The following is an 18,734-nucleotide window of genomic DNA, read 5'->3' on the forward strand; positions in this document are numbered from 1 at the left end:
TGAGAGTGTTGTAATCATCTCACATATCGCAAGCAATGCAAACTGTGACCAGAAGAAATCTAGCGTCTCACCCCTTTCTTGTCTGCTTGGTACTGAGCAGCTTGTTTTATCCAATGGAGAGGATGGATACTTCCTATACTATCTGCGCTTTGCCCTGGCAAGGTTACAATTATAGGGCCTTTGTTCCTGGACAGAAAGCTGGAGAGTGAGTGTGGAGAGCTGAGGTGAGGGCCGGCTGCGGGCCAGGAACGCGGCGTGTGTCCGTGCTGACAGGCGGTAAGGTCATCCCCCACCTGTGCCAGCCACTCCGGGAAGAGCGTCCTCCACAGAATGGCGCGCTGCAACGTTGTGAGGTGGGAGTGGGACCGACACGGAACGGGTCCGATCACAGTGGACGAAGGAAAGCGCAGGTACTCCTGCCACTGGCGGGACGACTTCCGCAGCGAGGAGACCAAACCACGGAAGGGCGACGTCCTGTCGAGGAGACGGACTTCAGCGTGGACGTGCGGCGAGATCCAGGTTGGGAGCTCAACAGCGGACGATGGAGCAGGCCGGTGAGGGCGTTCTACGCCGCCGAACCCCTTGAGGAAGGCGAGGCGCTCTGCCTCGGAGCAGCCGCCGTCGTGCAGAGGCAGCGAGACAGACGCTAGCAGCTGCAGGACCTCTGAATGGCTCTGGGGCAGGCAGGGTCTGTACCGAGCGAGCAAGTGCGACACCATCCTGTGTGAAATCTCCCCCATGGCTACACCCGCCACCGCCTCCCCGCTGCGCGTGACATCCGCTCCACCCTTCAGGGCTAAAGCTTGCTGCAGAACCATCAAGAAGTCTCGCAGGCCGAAGTGGTAGAAGGGAGAGAGGCGTTCGGTCTGCTCCAGAGCCCGGTACAGGGACGTGGCCAGTGCAGCCAGGTGGTGATAGCTGTTCAGAGGTTTGGGACGCTTGATTTCAGCGGAAAGCTCTTCGAGTTGTGCATCGAGAGCCAGTGTGGCGCTGTGACGCGCAGACACGTGCGGGAGGAAACCAGGGTCCCGCAGCAGTGGGCCGGGTGTCTGCAGGATGTACTGCATCAAAGAGGCCTGAAACCATGAAGAGAAGGGTCTCCAGTACCTGAACTGGGCACCTTGTACATCTTTAGATGAACCTCTTATATATTATGGAGTTACCACTGGGATACACACTCATTCCACACTCCTGTAACTACATGGCTTTTGTATTAGCTTCAATGTATCTATTGGATAATTCAGTCACAAAGAGAATTTAAAGTAAATGTCATTTTTTCCATCATACCTCCTCTAGATGAAGCTTGTCCTGAAGTGTGTGTTTATCTCTCATTGCTTGGCCACACTGTCCACACAGCTCTAAGCTCTCCGACCGTAGTAGCTCAGAGAGAATGACATGCTGGACTTGAACAGTGCTAAGTGATAGATCAATCACTTTAACCTTTTCCAGGATTAAGGGATGGATCTCTGCAAAAAAAAAGAAGAAATAACAATTGAAAAAATGACATGATTCTTGCAAAACTGAAGTAGACATATAAACAGACACTTGTGACTTGATAATATAATGGTTTCATGGTTAAAAATGCAGAAAGAAGAACAACACATTATCATGTAACGGTTAGTCCACGCAGGTCTCCACGCAGCCCTCACCACGCAGCAGGGCGTGCACCGGCAGGGCTGTGCTGAGGACCAGGCGAAACGCAGGGTGAGGGGCCGCAGCTCCGGCTGGCCGGGATAACGCGCGGAGGAGCCCCTGGGTTGGCACGGCCTGCTCTACGTGGGTCACCAGCACTCTCAGACCTGACGAGAGAGAAGCTAGCTGCAGCACCAGGAGCATCTCGACTGTCACTTGGAAATTAGCTCTAAAACGTTTGCAGGGAAACTGTAATGAAGGTCACTCAGTGCATGGAGTGCTAACCTTTCTTTGCCCCTTGATTGAGTTTGTCAAGTAATTCGGGGTCGTCTGCAGGAAGGACGAGCTCATACTCGTCTTCTTTATGAGATCTTCCATCAGCTCCTCGGAACAGCCCTGAAATGTCATCAAAATTAGAATCAGAGATTGACAGTGAAAGATGCTGAAGTGTAACAGACACTAAAGAGATTGTACAACACCTCTGGCCAGCACTGATCCACCACTCAGCTCTTCATGCTGCTGCGTGTGTGCCAGCAGGGTCCAGTGGTGAGCCCAGGGGGCGCTGTGCCCCAGCAGGAGCAGCTCCATGACCAGGGCCGGAGGAACCTCCTGCATGGGACAGTGACCCATTCTGAGTGCTCGAGCCAGGACCCGGGGAAGTTCCAGCCCCACAGGGATGGGTTCAAAGAGGGAATCTGCAGAAGAGTGTGGTTCCTCAAGCAGAGATGTTCGTGGGTCTTCTGGACTCGGGTTCATCCTGCCTGTCAAGCACAGTGTGTGCCACTTTTTCAGCAGATCCAGTCGAGTGTCAGGCCCAAAGGGGCCTAAATAAGAGATGGTGGCAGCCACAATCAGCGCATCGCCTGGAACAGTCTGACAATTCAGTTGTGTTTCCTACAGAACAGAAATGAATAAAGATAAGAAACATCTTTATATATACAGTGTGTGTGTGTGTGTATATATAATTTGTTCCCATGGAGCATGGAATTGTCTAAAATGTCTTGGTATGATGAAGCATTCAGAGTTCCTTTCACTGGAACTAAGGGGTCAAGCCTAGCTCACACAAACAACCCCACACCATAATCCCCCCTCCACCAAACTTTACACTTGGCACAATGCAGTCAGACAAGTACCGTTCTCCTGCAAACCGCCAAACCCAGACTCGTCCATCAGACTGCCAGATGGAGAAGCGCGATTCGTCACTCCAGAGAACGTGCCTCCACTGCTCTAGAGTCCAGTGGCAATGTGCTTTACACCACTGCAGCCGATGCTTTGTTTCACAAATGTTTATAAAAACAGTCTGCATGCCTAGATGCTTAATTTTATACACCTGTGGCCATGGAAGTGATCAGAACACCTGATTCCGATCATTTGGATGGGTGAGCGAATACATTTGGCAATATAGTGCATATATAAATTCATGACTTGGTTACCTTTAGAGCTGTGATCCATTTCTCACTGAAGAACCTCACTTGGCTAAGGGCAGCAGTAGTTTCTTTCTCCTGAGCTTTAGCTTCATGCAGCTTGGCTTCAAGCTCCTCCAGGTGGTGGTGGAGGAGTTGCTGCTGCCTCTCCATCTCCTCCAGCCTCTGGTGCGCCGCCTCCTCCCGCAGCCTGATCCCTCCCAGTCGCGCGCGGCAGGCGGCCATGCGGCCGACCGTACGGGTCCTGAGAGCTTCCTGGGGGGCGGCGAGGCGGCGAGCGCTGGAGGAGTGGTACACCGCACGCACCCAGCAGCACAGCGATTCACACGCACGACTCACGCTGCGCACCGCACAGGGCTGGAAGTTCGGGGCCTGCACGATTTCACTGAGCTTTTGAAGTATCTCAGTGCTCAGTTTTGAGCAATCAAAGAATTCCAGGTCCTGAGAAGAGCAGGAGAGGAGTACAGGGAAAAAAGTTCTTCTGAAACTCGTACTACGCGTGAAGTATGCACTGTAACTGTCGGTTAAAGACAGGGTTTTCATTAGCTTCTAACCTGTAAGAAACTGGGCTGCCCTAGAAGCTGCTTGCAGCTTTCCCAGTTGCATGGACGATTGAATAGCATGCATATGGAGTCCATGAGAGTGACGACTGCATCAGGCGGATGACGGTAGCGTCGCACCTCATCCAGGTCACACTGACTCAGAGCCTGGATGGCATTAAGGGCTGTCTGATACAAAGCACTCACCTAAAACACATAAGCCAGCCACATGCAGCATGGAACAATACCAGTATGACACTGGTGTGACTGCAGTGTGACACTGGTATGACTGCAGTGTGAGGAAGAACAGTGGTGTGACTGCAGTGTGACACTGGTGTGACTGCAGTGTGACAGTAGTGTGACTGCAGTGTGACAGTGGTGTGCCTGCAGTGTGGTGTGACTGCAGTGTGACAGTGGTCTAAATGCAGTATGACACCGGTGTGACTGTAGTATGACACTGGTGTGACTGCAGTGTGACAGTGGTGTAAATGCAGTACAACACTGGTGTGACTGCAGTATGACAGTGGTGTGACTGCAGTGTGGTGTGACTGTAGTTTGACAGTGGTGTAAATGCAGTGTGACAGTGGTGTGCCTGCAGTATGACACTGGTGTGACTGCAGTGTAACCTCTTTGAGTGTATCTTGACTCTGTTGTTCAGCTTGCTCCAGCTGCTCTTCTAGGAAAGCGAGTTGATTCTCTTCCAGGAGACAGAACTGACGAGCTCGTTCACACTGCCTGTGCTCTGTTGTCAAAGCCTTTTGCGTCTGCTTCAGACTCTGTACCAGAGTAGAGTGAGGTGCCATGACTGGTACATTAATGTAAAGGTAGTTAAGATCGAGACAGCTCAGTACTTAAAACATCAGAAATATTAAAATATTGTTTGTCTTGCTCTGTATTTGGATTTCATATTAAGCATTAGGCTAAAATGTTGACTGCTGACATTTTGTACATCCGTATTTTATGTATCTCCATATTTGTTGAACCATGAAGAATTTCACTAATTATAGTACTTTATATACAGTCCTCTCATTTTATCAGATGGAAGTAATCTGAAGTAATCTGTAATCTGAAGAAGCAGGAGCACTCGGGTGAGCTCATCAATAGCAAACAGAAAGCAAATTAGACCACATAATATGATGAACAAATCATACACACAAATACAGTACAAAAACAGTTAAAGAGATCAGGAACTCTATCCAGGATTCGCGCAATATTGGGTGAAGGTAATTACATGGCAGTGTCTTGTTTTACCTTTTCTGTGCTGTCATACTGGGTCTTTAGCCTGAGCACTTCTTCACTATAAACCTGTGCTGTCTCAATCAATTTGTTCACACGAGTCAAAACCGTTGCCACTCTGACACAGCCCAACAAAGAAGTAAACAGGCAAAATAAGTACACAATTTGATATTTGTACATTTAGCATTTAGCATATATTTAGCATTTTAGATTGATAAAGCAACTGCAATATTAATGCATAAGTCAACCAGCACCAATTTTGCAGCTGTGTCTCCAGCTGTGTTGAGGTTTACCTGCTGCTGCTCTCGCTGCTCTCCTGAGAGAACTGCCCCCACACCTGGCACAACCACCCCGTCAGCTCCAGGTAGGTCTGTAGACTGAACGGCTGAAGGTTTAGGAAGCTCGAAGCATATGTAGTGGCAGACTTGTGTATTCCAGCCATCGCCTGAGCAAGACTTGCCATCAAGGTCTCATCAACTAAGAAGGATAAAAAACAGCTTTGATATAACATGACAAATGACATTTTGGCTAACAATCGATGCAATTACAAAACATGTCCCACCTACTTTTAACAACTATGTTTGGAATCTGAAGCCGTCGAGAAGCAATTTCCACTAAGGCCTCAGAGCCCCATGGCTGGTACACCTCCACACAGCAGCAGAGCGCCACCGCCTGGGTACGTTGTGTAACAGCAGTGGGCGACGACCCTTGTCCTTCACATGTGTCATGGTGCAGAGGCAGCAGTAAAAATACATGCATATTTCTTTGGGCACATGTTAAATACCTGCATAAAAGGAATATTGTATCAGAAATGTAGTGTAACCTATACCATATATCACAGAAATTTAAAGTTTTAATTTGTTAAATAGCCTTAATAAATATATTATTAGGAAATAATACTTGCTACAGATGTTCTTTTAATGTAGCATAATGGAATTATGGTGAATATAATACTTAAATGTAAAAATTAAATCTTTGTGAATTTAAATGGAAATATATCCCATACTTTTTAATTTTTCCATCTGTGTAATGCCTTGGGAATGTTCCGGTAGCCATGACCACCATTAGCTCGTCCCTCACAGCTTGGCTAGTGTCTTCATGGATCAGAAAGACCACGTGTCCACCATGTACGCCAATCTGTCTGCCAGCTTCATTCCAGATCTCCTGTAGTTTGCCCTCGTTTCCATGATGAACCTCAATTAGTCTGTATCCTGCCAAACAGGCTGCCAGGCGTACAGTGCTCTTGCGGCCTGTCTTCTTTGTTGCTCCAAAGAGAACCCCGTGTCCACCAGGAATAAGCAAGGTGCGTAATATGTGTGTGAGCTGGCGTACTCTCTGGTGATAGACGGCACACGGTGCGGGCATGCAGATATCTGCTTCCTCTCTGTTTGACACAATATGGACCAGCTGCTGTACCAACGCACCCAAATCTCTCTCCAGGTATGCAGAGTGGCGCCTAACCTGGTGCTGTGCCACACGTTTGTTTGGTTCACCCACGTCTGGGCTGAAGATGACATTGCGGATAGAAGAGCCCATGTCTAATAGCAGCTGTAGAGGCATTTTGGGGGCGTCCTGAGGCTTTTCACAAGCTGAAATGTCAGACAGGTCCCGTACCTCCTGCAAGACCTTGCTTTGGTTCATATTGTTGCAGGATCGTTCTAATTGTTTGGTGTTTTTAGGAGAACTGGGCTGGGGGGTTTGAGGAGAGCCAGTAGCTGTGCTTGATGCTGATTCACAGATGCTCTTTTCATTTTTACTTGTGTTTGAAGACGCAGAGCTACAACAGTCTTCTTCCATCTCACTACTTGAAACACTGTTGTCAGAGCTGTTCTCTTCCACAGAAGAACAGTGAGATTTTTCTGCCTGCTTTGAATGACGTCCTGTGACTTCAGCCATGGGAGATTCATCAGACTCCTTTCTAGATGTCAGACTTTCTTCTTTTGGAGGTATATCTTGTGGAACTGTGGTCACGTGTTGAGACTGATTTATATGATCCATAGTTCTGCCTTTTAACTGATGAGGAGGACTATATAAGTGTTCTCTAGTGCGGCATTCAGTCATAAAACTGCCAAAATTCTCCTCAGACACCTGGGTTAGAACTGAGATCAGTTTGTGACTGTCCTCATCTGAGGACAAGCGATCACCAAATGTGCGCAAGCACTCATGCATCCACAGACGAGCAATGTTGAGCATATTTGCCGCTGGACCAAGGAATGCTGGAGCAAAGACAGGCAGAGCAGAGGAACCGTGAGCGTGAACTACGAGACTATCTAAGGAACGTGGGGTTACAGTCTTCGGGTCCCAGAGATACATCCCTTGGAACACTTTTTTCAGGTCATGTAGAGAAAAAACGCATAGGGACGAGTGGGCAGAAATAAGAAAATGTTTAAGCACAGCGAGGTATACACCGAAGGTTGCAGTAACAATGCAGTGTGCCAAATCTGTTATCCTTGGCATGGATGGAAAGTTTCTTAGCCACTGCTGTAATTGTGTTGAATGGAAAGAAAACAGAATGTCTTCAGTCATACTAGGGAGTGCCAGGACAGTAAACAGTCTAGAGAGGCGTGGGGAAATCCGACTGCCCGTACTGCCCTTTGATCCAAGAGTGCTGCAAGTGCCTAAATAACCCACAGCTCCAGAACTGAACAACTTAAAGTGACGGCCGTCTGAAGTTAGCACGCCGCTCCTTGAGATACACTGACGTAAGGTCTCTAGAGTCATTGATGTCTTCCCATAAACGTCTGAATAGGAAGAACGATGAATCATTATTGACATAATGGCAAAAGATCATTTTAAAGAAAAACAAAGCAGCACACAAAGGCTTCAATTAGAAGATGCTCATTAATTTATTTACCAAAAGGCGCTTCATGCAAATCATCAAGAAACAGAACTAAACCAGGACGTGGTATGATGGCTCCCAAACCATCCAGCTGGGTCTTCTGGCTGCCCATCCTCTCCAGAAGACCTCGTAAATCAGCAGCGGACAGCAGGGGACTCACTGAGAGGTGCACATGTGCTCTTTCTTGGGATAACAAAGATTTTGCCAACGTTGTTTTGCCTGAGCCTCTTTCTCCTACTAGTACTACTGACTGACGGGTTTCCAACATCAGCTTCATGAGATATGCATATTTTCCATACTGTATTGGGGGGAAAAGTTTATAATAAAAAAAGAATAATTTAATTACTGTTTCATGTTTTTTCCAGAGTCTAGAGTTCATTCCATGTCAATGACATAATACAAGAAATCCTTGAGCTACAAATAAATATTCAAAATAGTATATAAAATTTACAAATCTGCCCAAAAGTACAACAAAGGTTGATGTATTGTAACGCTTGGGTGTGGGAAGCAGACACCAAGACGATTACGGTGAACGATGAACATTTATTAACAAAGACACGAGTAAGCTCGGTGCGGAGCGCAAGCAGCACAGTCACACTCACACTGACACCTGGCTTCAGACAAAGACGAGCACTAGACACCGCGCGAACGCACAATAAATAGGTGAGTTACACAGACCCACGTGACCTCGAGACAAGGCACAGGTGTAACAAACGAACACGCTCACAAACAACCCACACCCACGGAAGTACATACATGGACATAACGACACGCAGACGACGTAACGGCGCGCCCACAGGGAAGGGTCCGGAGCTGTCACCGTGACAGAACCCTCCGCCAGGGGCTCGCTACTCCCGGAGCGTCCCGCGCAGCTGGAATGCCCCGAACCAACACAAACGGGCAGGTCCGGAACCGCCGGGATCACGAGCCTCCGAGAGCAGTCGCCCCCGACGGCGGGAACCGCCGCGACCAGCTCTAGTACACCCTCCCTGGGAAGACAGGGGAGAAAACATTAAGCAATGGCACGTTCACAAACACGCACACTGGAACATGAAACACAAGAGGCACAAATGGGAAAAGGAAATTAGGGAGATACAAGGGGATAGACAAAAACATAGGAACACAGACACTCATTCCCGGAGCCAGGCTTCCCGCCTGAGGCAACGCCGGTAGCGGCCCGAAGGCTCCGGGGGCTGGGGACGCTGCAGGTGGCGGTACTCCTCCCGCCTGTTCCGCCCGCTCACCGCCAGGTGCCGCACGGCTGTCAGACGCGCTGGGTGAAGCGCGACTGGTCGACTGCTTGGAGGCAGTCCCTCTGGCGGACGCGCGAGGCGTAGTGCGACTGTCCGACCGCTTGGGGACCCTCCTTTGGTCGGACGCGCGGGGTGCCGCGCGACTGGTCGACCGCCTGGGGGCAGCACACCTGGCGGACGCGCGAGGTGCAGCGCGATTTGTAACCCGCTTGGAGGCAGCGCGACCGGCGGGTCTCACGGCGACCTTCCTCCCGGGTCCGTGACTCCCTCCTCCGGGAGACCCGGAGGGGCTTGCTGCCCGATAGGCCTGCCGGCGCTCCCTCTTCGGGAATCCCCCGTAGGAAGCCCCTCCGTTGCCAGGCCAGCCCCCTCTGGCACCGGTATCGGGGGTGGTGTCCATCTCCGGCTCCTCCTCCTCGGCTACGCTCCAGTCCATGGACCGAGCGGGGGTCTCGCATCTGGAGTGGTCCATGGGCTCCTCCCCGCAGGAATCCCCACTCACCGACGCGAGCGAACTGTCAGGTCCGCTCCCTCCTCCTTTGTATACCGTCAGGAGCGAACTCCCCGACCGAAGACTCTCCCCCTCACTCTCCTCGCTCTGCTCGTCGGTTCCCAACGGGGCTGGGTGCAGCGCCGAAGGGGGACTGAAGTCCTCCCTCTCCTCGCCGTAGTCAGACGGTGGAGGACTGACATCTTCCTCCCCGTAGTAGACCGTGCTTTTTGAGCACACTGACGGGGAATACTCCTCCTCCTCGTAGTCTGTCCCCTCCGCCTCGCCTTCAGACGGTGGGAGACTGCCCCCCTCCCCCCCGTAATACACAGTGCTCCTAGAGCAAACTGAGGGGGGATACTCTTCCTCCTCCGAGCCGTCTTCCTCGGACTCGTCCTCAGGAGGATTGGCACGTACCATCCCCGCCTGGACGACCAGCGGGTCCTCCATGCCCTCTCTGGTTTTGGCCCTGGGTGGCGGCTCTAGGGACGCGGTCGGGTGCTGGTCCTCCCATATACGCACCGCGGACTGACGGAGCTGTTCGGCCATCTCTGCGTCTTCCGTACTCCGAGCGGCGCAGAGTATGTAAGCGCAGATGGGGCTCTGCATCATCTCCTGCTCGGAGACAGGGGCTTCGGGATGTCGGACTGTAGAAGAGCCGTGGTGACGTCGGCTCCTTCTCCTACCTTTAGGCGCCCTGGTGGCGTATCCAGGCATTCCTTCTTTTATAAGGCTCGTCTTTCTGTAACGCTTGGGTGTGGGAAGCAGACACCAAGACGATTACTGCCGGCGCTCCCTCTTCGGGAATCCCCCGTAGGAAGCCCCTCCGTTGCCAGGCCAGCCCCCTCTGGCACCGGTATCGGGGGTGGTGTCCATCTCCGGCTCCTCCTCCTCGGCTACGCTCCAGTCCATGGACCGAGCGGGGGTCTCGCATCTGGAGTGGTCCATGGGCTCCTCCCCGCAGGAATCCCCACTCACCGACGCGAGCGAACTGTCAGGTCCGCTCCCTCCTCCTTTGTATACCGTCAGGAGCGAACTCCCCGACCGAAGACTCTCCCCCTCACTCTCCTCGCTCTGCTCGTCGGTTCCCAACGGGGCTGGGTGCAGCGCCGAAGGGGGACTGAAGTCCTCCCTCTCCTCGCCGTAGTCAGACGGTGGAGGACTGACATCTTCCTCCCCGTAGTAGACCGTGCTTTTTGAGCACACTGACGGGGAATACTCCTCCTCCTCGTAGTCTGTCCCCTCCGCCTCGCCTTCAGACGGTGGGAGACTGCCCCCCTCCCCCCCGTAATACACAGTGCTCCTAGAGCAAACTGAGGGGGGATACTCTTCCTCCTCCGAGCCGTCTTCCTCGGACTCGTCCTCAGGAGGATTGGCACGTACCATCCCCGCCTGGACGACCAGCGGGTCCTCCATGCCCTCTCTGGTTTTGGCCCTGGGTGGCGGCTCTAGGGACGCGGTCGGGTGCTGGTCCTCCCATATACGCACCGCGGACTGACGGAGCTGTTCGGCCATCTCTGCGTCTTCCGTACTCCGAGCGGCGCAGAGTATGTAAGCGCAGATGGGGCTCTGCATCATCTCCTGCTCGGAGACAGGGGCTTCGGGATGTCGGACTGTAGAAGAGCCGTGGTGACGTCGGCTCCTTCTCCTACCTTTAGGCGCCCTGGTGGCGTATCCAGGCATTCCTTCTTTTATAAGGCTCGTCTTTCTGTAACGCTTGGGTGTGGGAAGCAGACACCAAGACGATTACGGTGAACGATGAACATTTATTAACAAAGACACGAGTAAGCTCGGTGCGGAGCGCAAGCAGCACAGTCACACTCACACTGACACCTGGCTTCAGACAAAGACGAGCACTAGACACCGCGCGAACGCACAATAAATAGGTGAGTTACACAGACCCACGTGACCTCGAGACAAGGCACAGGTGTAACAAACGAACACGCTCACAAACAACCCACACCCACGGAAGTACATACATGGACATAACGACACGCAGACGACGTAACGGCGCGCCCACAGGGAAGGGTCCGGAGCTGTCACCGTGACATGTATAAAGTTAAAATAATTTCAGCAATTTCTGAGATAAATATTTTTTTTTATTTAGTAGTGATATTGGGTTGATTGGACTCCTAAAAATATGCCAAATATTACCCAAACACATAAACAGTGATTTGACCATCTCCTATGTTCTCCAAAATCTGTGAGAGATTGTGTCACAAACTGATTTTACTTAGACAAATACTAAATTATAAGGATATACAATGTATATACACTGTAGTATGTGATCAGCAAACCTGTGGCACACATGTATGGGAGTGCTTTGGACTTCTTGCGAAGTCAACCATGCTGGTAGAGTCTTCTGACACTGCATCAGTGAAGTTAAAGAAGTGCTCAAACACTGTGCCCCTAGTTGGAACCTCAATTCTGTACCGGCTCCCAAACAAGGCTTCTCGTGCAAAAAGATCAAACTGTGGCCAGTGTCTAAAACCAGGAGAATAACAAAATTTTCTTTCAAGCCTGAATGCCTTCACCACAGACACCATGAGTCCACTTCACTGTCAGCACATACCTCGGATGCAGGTGTCCTCCAAAGCCCCAAATATACGCCACAACAAAAAGGTTTCTGGCCTGTACCTCTGTGGAGGCCTGCAGCTCAGCATCTCGCAAGAACAGAAAACAATTAGACAAGTCGAGTCAGGCAGTGTATTAGCACCCACCAGAGAATTTACAAGGAAGTTCTGGATTATTTAAAATATTATTATAGTTTATAATCAAGCCTTTCCATGCATTTACTGAAACTCACAAAACTCAAAAACTGAAAAATGCTGAAATGTACTGATTGGGACTAGATATTCAAGATTAAGAATAGTGAATTTTATGGCATAACAGAAATTAATATTTACCTCTTTTTGCAATATGCTTAGATGCACACTTTACGATGTGTCCGTTGCCAGGCTCTCCCAGAAGAGCATGGAGGATCTTAATGAATGACGTTATTTCTTGTAAACCATCAGTGATCCTGAGACATGATCTACTGGCTGTTTGCACATCAGTGGACATCACAGTGTTTAATTCTTTCTGTCTGAGGAAACTGAGAGTGCTAGAGAAAAGATCTTCAGCTAAACAACTCCACATTTTTATCATGTTTTGGTCTAGGGAGTGCTCCCTGTACAGAGCGTCCTTCTCAGCTTTCCACACTTCCTTCCACAGATCCTTTCCAGAGACATACACCAGGCTAAACCGTGTCAATATAGACGGGTTTGCATCTGCAAGACTGGTGGACTCTATGAGTAATTTGAGCACCTTGTGTGATGGCCAAACTTTCTCACCTGACGAGAGGTAAAGAAAGAGTCCCTCGGGCTCACCCAGAGTGCCCAAACAGTCAAACCACCTTGACTGGGCCAGTGGTTCCCCATCCAGCACTAGCCATTTAACTCTTCGCATCCCAACATTTTTCTTCATTTTGTTTAGAGCAATAACTGAAAAATCATGTTGTTCTGTATCCCGGAGTACTTTAGTGAAGGCTCCATCCCTCCATGACCCGGCCTGGTCATAACATCCAAAAAGCTGCTCATGAGACAAAGCATTGGGGAATAATACCACTGTGTCAACAGAGCACCAACACGAAGGTGACAAAGGTTTGGGGTCTGCAAAATCTTCCTCACATTCAGCCTCCGCAGACCTAGCTGCAAGTCGTCGAAGTGCTCCTGCAAGAGCTTGATACAAAGTTGTTTTTCCACTTCCTGGTGGTCCCACAAGCACAACTGCATTAGAGGACTGCAGGGTCTGATGCAGACTCACAGCGTTGTGAAGCACTATTGTGTCAGCACAAAATCCTCTTTGTTGAAACTCCTCTGTGATGGCATCTCTAAGGATTTTCTGGTCACTCTCTTCAATAAACGTTTGAAGAACAGGAAAAGATCTTGCAATTGGAAAGATTTCTGCCAAAATGGTGCGGAATTGTGAAGCTCTGTTGTGCGCAAAGATGACAGGAAACAGAATGAACATTATTCCTCTGATAACTGCTTGCTCTTCTCTCACAGAATTTACAATCGAGCAGTGAGTGGGGTACTTATCAAAGGATGAAGAGTGATCTTGCTGTGGCATTTTGTCAGATGCTGTGAACGATATACCAACAGGTTTCTGTGTGTTCTGTGTAAGAAATGCATTATCACCAGAACACCTGTAAAGATATGTGCCAGAAGCATCTATAACTTTTTGGAGAAGAACAAGCCAGGAAGATTTATTGCCACTGACAAAATCTGGAAGGCAAAATGAATCCTTAGCTAGGCTAAAGAGAGAAATAAGTTGTCTACTTATGTTGGTTGCTTGAGAAAATCCGAAAGAAAGCAGCAAAACCTCTGTAATGACGCTGTAGTCAGGCTGCATTAACGAAATAGGTCTTACAGCAGCTCGCAGGTTATCTGGCACTTCCACTGAGTATCCATGTGATGAAATTATGATGCAGCCAAAACTTAAGTTGGCCCAAATATCTTTCCCTCCAAAGTGCATGTTTTTGGTGTGTTTGGCTGTATAGATGGCATCTCTGACACACACTTGTGGTGAGAGCTTTTCACTATGACCACAAGGCTGCTGTGACGTCTGCCCTCCTCCTTCTTGAAGTGTTGACAGGCATTGATGAATATCTGTCAAATGTTGCCCTAGAACAGATAACGTCCCCTGTTCCATTGAGTCCACAGAATCGAGCACTAGCCATGCTCCGGTTTGAAGAGCACCAAGCAACATTTGGCGAACAAGCAAATGACTTGTATTTGCACAACATCCCAGGGTAACCACTTGCTGTCCCAGTGCCCATCCTAATTGTAGTACGGTTGTTTCCTTACCAGACATGAGGGGTCCAGAAATAAAGGCGCATCTGTAACTGTTGAGGGCAAGAAGAATTCCCAAACAGGCCCGGTCTGTTGAGGGGGTGTTGACCATCATCCAGTTATCAGGTCCTATATATTCATAGCCATAGGCCAACTTTGTTGCCAAGACATCAACATGAACAGAGCAGCTTGGGTCTTCGAGAGATAGGGCCCAACTGCTTTGACCTGATTCGTCAATGGCACTGAGGCGATACTTCATGAGTTTCTTCCATTCAAAAGCAAATTCCAGGTCACCTTTTACTTCAGCAAGGCCAGCGACCTGTTGAGAATGCTTCATGGTAAGTAAAACTAGAGCACGGAGAGCTGTCATTGTCCTCCGGGATTCCAGGGACATAGCGGATGAATTTGCCATGGTATTTTGTATAGCTTGGCACAGGGTTTGAAGTTTTGCTGCATTTTGTGCTTTAATTTGTACCCACTTGGATTGAGCAGGATTAAGGACGACCTTTTGGATTTCACTACACCACAAAACCTCTTCTGCTACCAAAAGGCACTGCAGAGGATATTCAGAGACTAGGTGCAAAATAGAAGGAGATTGTCTTGTGAATTTATCTTCTGTTACGGTCCTGTTGGTGTAATCATGGTCAGGCGAAGTAACACCACCAACCAGTTTATCCTGTTCAAGATCATTCTCTACTGGCTCAGAACAATATCTAGCAGTTGTGCATCTGAAGATCAGGTTTTTAACTGTTTGATGTAGCTTCTTCTCCAAATGACCAAGCCAAACCACAGGGCTTAAATGGGGCTCTCGCATGCAGGAGAGAGGAACACATTCCATCAGAGATCCATAAACAGCCTTCACCCTCATCTGGGTGTTGGACAGATCCAGCTCACTCATTAGATGCGTGGCATCATGTTCACCATCGGTGTCGACCTCAAGCCATCGAACACCTCTGAAGCACTTACACACCAGCAACAGGAGGGAGGAGGCTGGCGTGTGCTGTGAGAGAAGATTTAGAACCTCTCCATCACTCAGAAAGCTCAGTCTGGGAAACTCACAACGTGGTGAATCAAGGAGATGTAGCAACTGACTGGAAACGTCCTCCATTGTCTTTAGTCCTTCAATAAAGAGAATGCGCAGATTTTGTCCATGGAAGGGACAATTTGTCTCTCTGGTCTTGTGCCCTCTAACAAAGCTCAGCACGTGTGGGTCATTTAATGTAATTTGGATCATTTCACGAAATGTCTTGTCCACTGGGGAAAACTTTTCTACCTGCAATTATAGAATGTTGTAAATACTGAGACTTCTGTAAAATACCTGTAAAAACCTTTAAATTATAGCAAAAAACAAGAAAAACTTACCAAGTCCATTTTTTGTGTGCTTACAAATGTCTCATAGAACATTTGGCTGAGGAAGACCCACTTCTTCTGGTATCTTTCGCAAAAGTCTAGTAGCTCCTCTATTATAAATGAGATAAATATTAAACTAAGTGATGATCAATAAATAGCATCCTACAGTGAGTTCAGCCTACATCAGAGTCTTCATCTTCATCAGAGAAGACGTCTCAAAATGTGGACACATACCAAGCTCCTGCAGCACCTGCACCCAGTGCTCTGCCTCCTGTCTGAACTCAGCGGCGTGTGGGGAAGACAGCATGCTGGACAGAGTCATAACACTGTCTTCAGTCTGCTCCAGTAGAACATCTAGCTCTGAACACACAAACAAGTGCTTACCGAATCCTCATTCTGTAGCCATATCATCTGATATATACACACACAAACATATGTGGTGGTACTAAGCAGTAGGAGTTGCATGAAATTCACACTGCAGTCCAACAAGATCCAATCCAACAATATATGCAATTCATATATATATATAAACAATAAACAATATAAACAATAAACTATATATGCAGTTCATGAGCAGGAATGTTTTCTCTTGTGTACTTATAATAGTGAATGTAATATTTTCTATTGTGTACTTATCTGTGCTTGTCTTTGTTGAGTCTCAATTGTCTCTGAGTCTCGCTACGTGTATGACGTGTTTCTGCTAAGCGATAGATGCCCTGCTGTTTGTGTAAAATAAAGCGCTGTTTGAAGTATATGCTCACCTTGGCATCCTGACAGATACCTTGTGTCACAGTAGCTATGATGGTGAATGTAGTGTTTTCTCTTGTGCATCTATAATGGTGAATGTAGTGTTTTCTCTTGTGTACCTATAATGGTGAATGTGGTGTTTTCTCTTGTGTACCTATAATGGTGTATGTAGTGTTTTCTCTTGTGTACCTATAATGGTGAATGTAGTGTTTTCTCTTGTGCACCTATAATGGTGAATGTTCCACTGTCGTAGGAGTGCTGTACTGGGCCACTCTGATTTGGGTTCTTCCTCTGAGACGCCTTCAGCTGGGCTCCATCCTGCCACACGCTCAAGATCAACTTGGCAAGCCTGAATGTGGCGCCGCCCCAGTGGTGCTGGAGTGTACTGAACTCCTGCTGCATTTGTGTCTCCGCCTGGGCCTCATCACAGACCTACACACACACACAAACACGCACACACACACACACTCACACACACACACACACACACACACGCACACACGCACGCACGCACGCGCACACACACACAAACACACACACACACACACACACATGCACATACGCGCACACACACACACACACGCACACACACATACACACAGACGCGCACACACACACATGCTAAAGGTTGCTTCAAATTGTGGGGATACTACAGATGTGGCTGTGTTGTCACCTTGGTGATTTTACTGTGATGCTCCCATAATCCCTTTGCTGTTAGATCAGCTACAGTTAAATTCTGTTCTGGGACATACACCAAACCCATTCCTAGAAACAAAATAGAAAATTAAAAACAGTAATAACAACTGGACTTCTACTGCAGTTATTTGCATCTGCATTTTCACATGACCAAATCAAAACTGAGAAAAAGAAAGGAAATTAAAAATTGAACATAAAATAACATGAAGGATACATATGTTCAATAATCATATAAAAACCCACTAAAAGCTAATAAAACCTAAAGTATAAATCTAAAGAAATGAAAAACACTGTATGGTAAAGTCACATGGGAGGCAGGACGCTGAGATGAGAGTTGGCTATATTGCTGCTTTACCACACAGACCTTCTCAAAATGATAGGATCAAAACAATAAAACTGATAAAGACACAGACCAACATGCACACTTAAATATTGGGAACACAAACAAGACATATGTGCCACACATAACATTAACAAGACAAGCGACAGGTGATATGCATAACAAGGATGAACATACTCAATGTGACACACACGTGGAAACAGACCAACATAAACACACACACAGATGCCAGAGGGAGGAGTCAGGGACTGTGATAAATTTGCTCCATTCTCCGTTCACCTGATTATTGCTTTCTGCCATATTTAAGCCTGGTAGAATATCTGGTAGAATAGATATATGATTGCTTTTATGATTGTTTTTGGACCCATGAATGTTTACTGTGGAATCACTCATTCTCTTCACAATTAGACCTCTAAACCTAGTTTGGCATTTTTATAGATTTCTCTTATCTCGTATTTGTCATTTCTTATATTTCACTTATATATGGAAAGTAAAAATGTTTACATATAACTTCAGTCGAATTCAGTTGTAGCCTTACCCGCATGTAGCCTTACCCCTAAAAATGTTTCTCCAGTGTTTCTGTTTCACTGAAGAGTTGCTGAGTTTGGCTAACACAGACAGCTCCTGGTTGAAACTTTCAAGAATGTGCAAGGTTTCTTGAAACACTGCATTTTGGGAGGGGATGACCTTCGACAGTGAGTCAGCCTGCTCGAGCCATTTCTGAACCTTCTCCTGGGCCCTGGACACCACAAACTGCAAAGGGACAAGAAGAGGAAATGCTACTAAACTGGCACTAAACCAGTATAGTTTGTAGCAGTAGATAATGTATGAAGCACACCTTGCTGAACAGAAGGTCTTTCCATTCCTGAATCTGCGCACTGGACACACTCAACAGCTCCCAAAGGCCCTTATGTGCTTCAACAACCTGCTTCGCTGCTGTCACAAACGTGAGATCTAACGGGTGTCCTTAGAGAGATATAAAACAATAGGACATTCAGTATATGAGGACTTAAGCTGTGCTATTGAGCTCCAGGTTTAGGAACCCTTGCTACCTTTCAGCCTCTGCCTGGTCCTGCTCAGATGACTGAGACGTGTAGATATTGACTCAAGTTGTCTGCACATGCGTCTGAGGTTAGTGTTCATTAGCGCTGCACTCTGGGTCCCGTGAGGTTGCGCTCCACCTGTGGCCTTGCTGACCAGGTCGCGTAGTTCCTCGGTGAGCGAGGAAAACGTGCTGTCCAGAGAGTCTGTCAGGGATGGCGTCTGCTTTTCCACTGTCTCTACAGCTCGCTCCAGCTGAGGGACAAACTGGTTCCACAGGGACAGTGTCTGCAAAAAAAATAAAGAAACATCCAA

General features: G+C 48.2%; 1 protein-coding gene across 2 annotated transcripts in view; it reads right to left on the reverse strand.

The window, feature by feature from the left end:
- Window positions 1-18,734, reverse strand: part of dnhd1 (dynein heavy chain domain 1) — a 29,621-nt gene that overhangs the window by 5,296 nt on the left and 5,591 nt on the right. The window contains exons 14-36 of one of the 2 annotated variants that reach the window (XM_076976048.1): window positions 18,431-18,707; window positions 18,217-18,344; window positions 17,933-18,131; window positions 17,016-17,107; window positions 16,567-16,774; window positions 15,830-15,955; window positions 15,608-15,705; window positions 12,320-15,518; window positions 11,986-12,076; window positions 11,711-11,897; window positions 7,686-7,968; window positions 5,838-7,572; window positions 5,398-5,615; window positions 5,125-5,308; window positions 4,847-4,949; window positions 4,222-4,371; window positions 3,611-3,763; window positions 3,066-3,497; window positions 2,112-2,526; window positions 1,918-2,028; window positions 1,650-1,799; window positions 1,288-1,466; window positions 72-1,076 (exon numbers count right to left, since the gene is read on the reverse strand). In XM_076976048.1, the coding sequence (XP_076832163.1) occupies window positions 72-1,076; window positions 1,288-1,466; window positions 1,650-1,799; window positions 1,918-2,028; window positions 2,112-2,526; window positions 3,066-3,497; window positions 3,611-3,763; window positions 4,222-4,371; window positions 4,847-4,949; window positions 5,125-5,308; window positions 5,398-5,615; window positions 5,838-7,572; window positions 7,686-7,968; window positions 11,711-11,897; window positions 11,986-12,076; window positions 12,320-15,518; window positions 15,608-15,705; window positions 15,830-15,955; window positions 16,567-16,774; window positions 17,016-17,107; window positions 17,933-18,131; window positions 18,217-18,344; window positions 18,431-18,707 (9,723 nt within the window). Of the gene's footprint in view, window positions 1-71; window positions 1,077-1,287; window positions 1,467-1,649; window positions 1,800-1,917; window positions 2,029-2,111; window positions 2,527-3,065; window positions 3,498-3,610; window positions 3,803-4,221; window positions 4,372-4,846; window positions 4,950-5,124; window positions 5,309-5,397; window positions 5,616-5,837; window positions 7,573-7,685; window positions 7,969-11,710; window positions 11,898-11,985; window positions 12,077-12,319; window positions 15,519-15,607; window positions 15,706-15,829; window positions 15,956-16,566; window positions 16,775-17,015; window positions 17,108-17,932; window positions 18,132-18,216; window positions 18,345-18,430; window positions 18,708-18,734 lie in introns of both variants that reach the window. The other variant, XM_076976047.1, reaches the window with a different exon arrangement.

Source organism: Brachyhypopomus gauderio, chromosome 16 (assembly GCF_052324685.1).
Source record: "Brachyhypopomus gauderio isolate BG-103 chromosome 16, BGAUD_0.2, whole genome shotgun sequence".
In the NCBI taxonomy this organism is placed as follows: domain Eukaryota; kingdom Metazoa; phylum Chordata; class Actinopteri; order Gymnotiformes; family Hypopomidae; genus Brachyhypopomus; species Brachyhypopomus gauderio.